Source organism: Myotis davidii, unplaced genomic scaffold (assembly GCF_000327345.1).
Source record: "Myotis davidii unplaced genomic scaffold, ASM32734v1 scaffold428, whole genome shotgun sequence".
Classification (NCBI taxonomy): Eukaryota; Metazoa; Chordata; class Mammalia; order Chiroptera; family Vespertilionidae; genus Myotis; species Myotis davidii.
In genome coordinates this window covers 1,511,349-1,517,641 of record NW_006299834.1, presented here as the reverse complement: position 1 = coordinate 1,517,641, position 6,293 = coordinate 1,511,349, and the positions used below count along the sequence as shown (strand labels likewise).

The 6,293-nt window shown below is 57.3% G+C and overlaps 1 protein-coding gene across 1 annotated transcript in view; it reads right to left on the bottom strand.

Annotated features, from left to right (window-relative positions):
• Window positions 1-6,293, bottom strand: part of RRP7A (ribosomal RNA processing 7 homolog A) — a 7,652-nt gene that overhangs the window by 982 nt on the left and 377 nt on the right. Inside the window, exons 2-6 of the mRNA XM_006775998.2 lie at window positions 4,519-4,661; window positions 1,953-2,078; window positions 836-953; window positions 430-527; window positions 8-133 (exon numbers count right to left, since the gene is read on the bottom strand). Coding sequence (XP_006776061.1) covers window positions 8-133; window positions 430-527; window positions 836-953; window positions 1,953-2,078; window positions 4,519-4,661 — 611 coding nt within the window. The remainder of the gene's footprint in view (window positions 1-7; window positions 134-429; window positions 528-835; window positions 954-1,952; window positions 2,079-4,518; window positions 4,662-6,293) is intronic.

Sequence of the window (6,293 nt, the reverse complement as noted above, 5' to 3'; positions counted from 1 at the left end):
GCTTCTCCCTCTCCAGCACCCGCAGGCTGGCTGCCTCCGTCCGGGGCAGCACGGGCCGCCGGCCGCGGCGCGTCACCTTCACCCAGCCCTCCTCGTCCGGGACCCCTTCCTCCTCCTTGGCCTTCGCTTCCTCCTGCAAGGACAGGACCCTGTGATGGCCGGGCCCGCCCGCAGCCTCGGAGCCTGCTGGGAAGAACCTGGGCACCCCCCGCAGCGACGGTGCCTCCTCCAGCCTCGGACCGTCCTCCTCCACAGACCTAGTGACTAGACACCACCAGCTCAGGCGACCGGGACTCAGCAGGGAGAGGGGTGTTTAGACTGCATGGTGACCAGGTCAGCTGCCTCCCCCGCCCCCTCAGGAGCCACCCCACACCCGCGGCACCACCTTCCCCACAGCGACGACAATGTGCAGCCCCCACGCAGCCCCACCTCGGCCATCTTCCTGTCGTACGCCTCCATGAATGTGTCCACTTCCACTCGCAGGGCCTCCGGGTCCAGCACGGAGTCTGTGTAGTCACTGATCCACTCTGAGGGGGGGAGCGAGGGACACAGGCCTCCTCAGGTGACGTGCGGGCCACCCCAGGACCCGCCGGGCCAGCTGGGTTATCGCACACGGGCCACAGGCATGGAGACTGGTCAGGGTTCGGTAAGGGAGGTTCTAGTGGTGGCAGGCTGGGCCCCACCTATGCCACCCAGTGCCAGGCTCAGGCCTCCCACACGCTGCTCTCAGGGCAAGTGAACATGGCGATGCTGCCCCCACAAGGACCCCCACCCACTCACCCAGGGCCCGGGAAGGAGGTACCCCCCCCGCCCCCCGCCTCCCGCCAGCACTGACTGTGAATGCCGCTCTTCACGGGGTGACTCTCTGTCGAGACCAGCAAAGGGCCCTTCAGGGCTAAGGCTGCCGACACGCCTTTCGGCTTCTGGAACACCACGTAGGCCACCTGGAAGCCCTGGAGGGAGAGATGTCACATCGCTGGGCCTTCCCGTTCCCCCAGCCACTCACGCCCGGCACGAGGGCTGCCCCTGCCCGCAGCCTGATTGTCACTGGACCAGCGGAGATGTGCAGGGCTGTCCCTGAACATGAAGATAACCAGGAGGTTGTCCCTAATCCACAGGCAAGATGGGTGTGTGCCAGTTACCCGCCTGAGCCCCTAGTTATCCGCCTGAGCCCCTAGTTACCCACCTGAGCCCCTAGTTACCCGCCTGAGCCCCTGGTTACCCACTGTGCCCCTGGTTACCCACTGTGCCCCTAGTTACCAACCTGTGCCCCTAGTTACTCACTGTGTCCCCAGTTACCCACCTGAGCCCCTAATTACCCACTGTGTCCCCAGTTACCCGCCTGAGCCCCCAGTTACCCGCCTGAGCCTCCAGTTACCCGCCTGAGCCCCTAGTTATCCACTGTGCCCCTAGTTACCCACCTGAGCCCGTGGTTACCCACCTATACCCCTAGTTACCCAGGTGTGCCCCTGGTTACCCACTGTGCCCCTGGTTACCCACTGTGCCCGTGGTTACCCACTGTGCCCGTTCCCACCAGGCCTTTCTTCCGTTATGGGAGGGACTCGGGGAATAGCGTGCTGAGCCCTGGCCAGGAATGGACGGACACACAGGGCGCAGACTAGTTCCAATTCCACTGCAGCAGGAGGCGTGAGCTCAAGGCCACAGGGAATGACAGTGAGGCTCAGGGAGGCCCTCGGGGTGGGGGTGGGGAAGACATGGACCCGGAGCTTTCAGGACACTGGGGAGAGGCGACAGGAAGCTAAAGGTAGTGGCGAGTCTGGGGTAAGGAGTGGAGCGGTTTACCTGCCAGCCCTCCTGGACCACATGTCTGGCCTGGAGCCACAGGGCAGGCCCTGAAAGTCCCACTGCCACCCAGCATCACCGTCCCCTCACGGGGTCCCTGCCCCAGCCCCCGTGCCCCATGCTGGCAGACCCCAGGAATGGAGGCTTACCGCAACAGGCTTGGGGTGAAAAAACTTCGACCGTGGCTCCTTGGGGCTCTCGGTGAGCTCGGGCTTCCCCTGCAATTCCACGGACTGGACAGGGCCACAGGGGGAGAGGAGGCGGGCCAGGCACTCCTGCCGAGGCGGAGGGGGCAGTGTGAGGGCTGCAGGCCCTTCCAGGAGCCTCCCTCCGCCCCTGGAGATCCGGGATCCCACCTCTGTGCCCCAACCGGGGACACGCAGGGAGGGCTGGGCAAGCCACGGCCTCAGCACGGGTTAAAATCCTCTCCTCCCAGGGCCCGGGACAGAGCCTTGTCAATTTACACGTCAAAAACGGGGGTAAGAAGCCACCCCTCCACTGGCAGGGCCTGAGGAGGTGGGAGACGGAATTCAGGCGTAAGTTCTGGCTGTGACAGCATCCTGCGGGGCACATGCCCAGAACGCACTGGCTTTCTCACCGAAGTGAAGGGACTTCTCATTGGAAAGTACATCTTGCTGAAAGATCAGTCTTTCCTGTCAATTTCTCCGGGTAAAGATACTGAAAGAGGGATTAGTTTCTAACCCAGCCGTGGGCAAACTACGGCCCGCGGGCCCCGTTTGAATTGAATAAAACTAAAAAAAAAAAACAAGACCGTACCCTTTTATGTAATGATGTTTACTTTGAATTTATATTAGTTCACACAAACACTCCATCCATGCTTTTGTTCCGGCCTCCGGTCCAGTTTAAGAACCCATTGTGGCCCTCGAGTCAAAAAGTTTGCCAACCCCTGTTCTAAATAAATCTATAAACAAACATTTTAAATGTAAAAAGAAAATTATTTCAAGAATAGGTGGGGACACTTTTGGTGTTATTCATAGTATTCTGATTTTATGAGCCAACCAAGTAAGTTTTACCACCTGAATCTGCCTTTTAAAAACAGTGAAACCTGCCCTGACCGGTTTGGCTCAGCGGATAGAGCGTCGGCCTGCGGACTCAAGGGTCCCGGGTTCGATTCCGATCAGGGGCATGTGCCTTGGTTGCGGGCACGTCCCCAGTGGGGGGTGTGCAGGAGGCAGCTGATCGATGTTTCTAACTCTCTGTCCCTCTCCCCTCCTCTGTGGAAAATCAATATAAAAAAATAAATAAATACAGTGAAACCTGTCCTGCTGGAAAGGGGATTGGGGGGGGGGAGAGATGAGGGATCTCTGGGTGCGGGCGATGCTGCTTCTCAGTTTGTGAACTCCTGTGGGCTGCACACTTCTGGCCAGGCCTTCAGCAAAGGCTAAAAATGGCACCCTCTCCTCTTAATGGTTTTTTCTCTCTTTAATTGTAAGCATTCAGCCCGGCCAGCATGGCTCAGTGGTTGAGCATTGACCTATGAACCAGGAGGTCATGGTTTCATTCCCAGGGCACATGCTGGGGTTGTAGGATCAATCCCCAGCGTGGGGTGTGCATGAGGCAGCCGGTAGATGATTCTCTCCCATCACTGATGTTTCTATCTCTCCCTCTTCCCTCATCTCTAAAATCAATAAAAAAATATATATTTTTAAAACTGTAATAGTTTAGAATTATTTCTTTTTTGAAAAAACAAAAGTAGTTTCTCTTCTGTAAAGTTATATAATACTAAATTTACCAACTTTGTAGAGAAAAAAATAGGCAGGTCTAGATTTTATTTTCTTACAGTTTTCCTATCTTTTACTATGGACAGGGGAAAACAGCATGCAATTGAAATAATTCTAGGTAATAAAAAACTTTGGGCCGAAACCAGTTTGGCTCAGTGGATAGAGCGTCGGCCTGCGGACTGAAAGGTCCCAGGTTCGATTCCGGTCAAGGGCATGTACCTGGGCTGCGGGCACATCCCCAGTGGGAGATGTGCAGGAGGCAGTTGATCGATGTTTCTCTCTCATCGATGTTTCTAACTCTCTATCTCTCTCCCTTCCTCTCTGTGAAAAATCAATAAAATATATTTTAAAAAAAACAACAAACTTTGGCCTCCTCAACATTAATATTTTTCTTAAATATATTTTATTGATTTGGTACAGAGAGGAAGGGAGAGGGATAGAGAGTTAGAAACATCGATGAGAGAGAAACATCGATCAGCTGCCTCCTGCACGCCCCCTACTGGGGATGTGCCCACAACCCAGGTACATGCCCTTGACCAGAATCGAACCGGGGACCTTTCAGTCCGCAGGCCGACGCTCTATCCACTGAGCCAAACCGGCCAGGGCAACATTAATATTTTTAAAAACACACCTTTAGCCAGGCCGGTGTGGCTCAGTGGTTGAGCATCGACCCATAAACCAGGAGGTCATAGCTCATTTCCCGGTGAGGGCACACGCCCGGGTTGCGGACTCCCCGTGTGGGGTGTGCAGGAGGCAGCCGACCAATGATTCTCTCTCATCACTGATGTCTCTCCCCCGCTCTCCCTCTCCCTTCCGCTCTGAAATCTGTAAAAACTATTCAAAAACACATCTCAGGGAGAGGCTGCCCCTGGATGCCCGCCCTGGGGGCTCGGGCCCTGGTGGGGGCAGTGGAAGCTCGGCTCTGCCCAGAGCCCCGCCCGCGCCCACGGCCGCCTCCCGGGCACCAGCTCACCTCCGTGCAGTAAGGGGGCACATTGAGGACAAAGAGCGTCCTCTTCGGGGGCCAGGAGGACCTGGCGCCGTCTCGAACTCTGTGCTCTCTCATGTACAGGCAATGGGAAGCCTTCTGCTCCTCAGAGAACTTGATGGGAACGGCTGGAAGGAAAACGGGGCAGGAAAGATGGCATGAACGTCAGGTCAGGCTGCCCCTTCTAGTCTCACCTGTCTGTCCACCCCCCCACCCCTCCCTGAGCCCTTCCTCTGGGCAAGACCCGTGCAGGGTGCTCTTCAGTCTATGACAGTATTTGAGCCAAGAATCTGCCCACGAGGGGCCCCGCGCTAACCAGGCGGCAATGATTACAGGAGGGAGGGAAACGAGGAAAGTTTGAGGTAAACACCGAAACCCTCCCCGTGGCTGGAGCCCAGCGGGTGCTGATCCCCCCCTCCCCCCGTGGCCTTTTCTCACCCCCTCCTCCCGCCACCAGCAGGCAGGCACTCTGCCTTCTCTGTTCCTCCAACTCGCGGGCCTCACGCCTGTACCCTTTCCCGGAAAGAGCAGCCCTCTCCTCTCCACCTGTCCCTCAAGTTCTCACGTCACTTCCTCGGGGAGTCCTAGCTGCCAGGTGAGACCCGCCTGGTCTGTGCCTTTGCAAGTTCTCTTATGGTCCTACGTCTGCATTTGGAGGATTATTTGGGAAATCGCTCATATTCCCATACATTTTAATTCTCATAAAATCAGGTTTGGCTCAGTGGATAGAGCATCAGCCTGCGGACTGAAAGGTCCCAGGTTCGATTCCGGTCAGGGGCATGTGCCTTGGTTGAGGGCACATCCCCAGTAGGAGGTGTGCAGGAGGCAGCTGATCGATGTTTCTCTCTCATCGATGTTTCTAACTCCCTACCCCTCTCCCTTCCTCTCTGTGAAAAATCAATAAAATATATTTAAAAAACAACAACTAGGGCTGTCTTCTGTTCCTCCCATCACCTTCCTCAGAGCACAAGGGGCGCAGCTGCAGCCCCGCACTCAGCAGCTGCCGGGCAGCGGCAGACAGGGAGCAAGCATAACAGGAGGCTGTGCCAGATACGAAAGAAACGGGAGGCAGCGCAGGGTGAAGGTGGCGAGGCCTCAGGAACCATCCCGAAGGCTTCCTGGCGGAAGGGAAGGAGCCGCAGCCAGGGCACCGCGGGTGGCGGAGCTCTGAGAAGGGGCCACACCAAGTGCAAAATCCCTGAAGATTGAAGAGCTTGCAGCCTCAGCGGAACAGAAAGCTGGACCTAATGAAGGTCTGCACCCGCCAGAACACGGGGGGCCACGGGGTCCATGGTAGCCAGCTGGGGTTTTACTTTAGGCGCTAACTGTAGCCACCGAAGGGTTTGGGGGTGCGGTAGGAGAGTGAGGCAAAATCTGATTTACACCTGACTTTAGCCCCGGCCGGTGGGGCTCAGTTGGTGGGGCTTCCTCCCCGGCACCGGCACCGGGAGGTTGCGGTCCGACTCCGGGTCGAGGGCGCGTGCGGGGCGGCGGGCTGCAGGCCGATCCCCCGTAGGGAGCGAGCGAGAAACAGCACATCGACGTTTCTCTCTCTCCCTGCCCCTCGCTCTAAAAATCAATAAAGATATTTTAAAAACAAAGAGAAAAACAGACTTCTGGATGCAGAGGACACTGGTGGCTGCCCAAAGGGAGGGGTTTGGGCACGGACCCGCCCAGGTGAGAGCTGCCGGGGCCGGACTCGGAGCCGCAGAGGCAGCGGGGAGTGGACGTGCTCCCCGAGGGGGGCAGGTGTGGGGCCC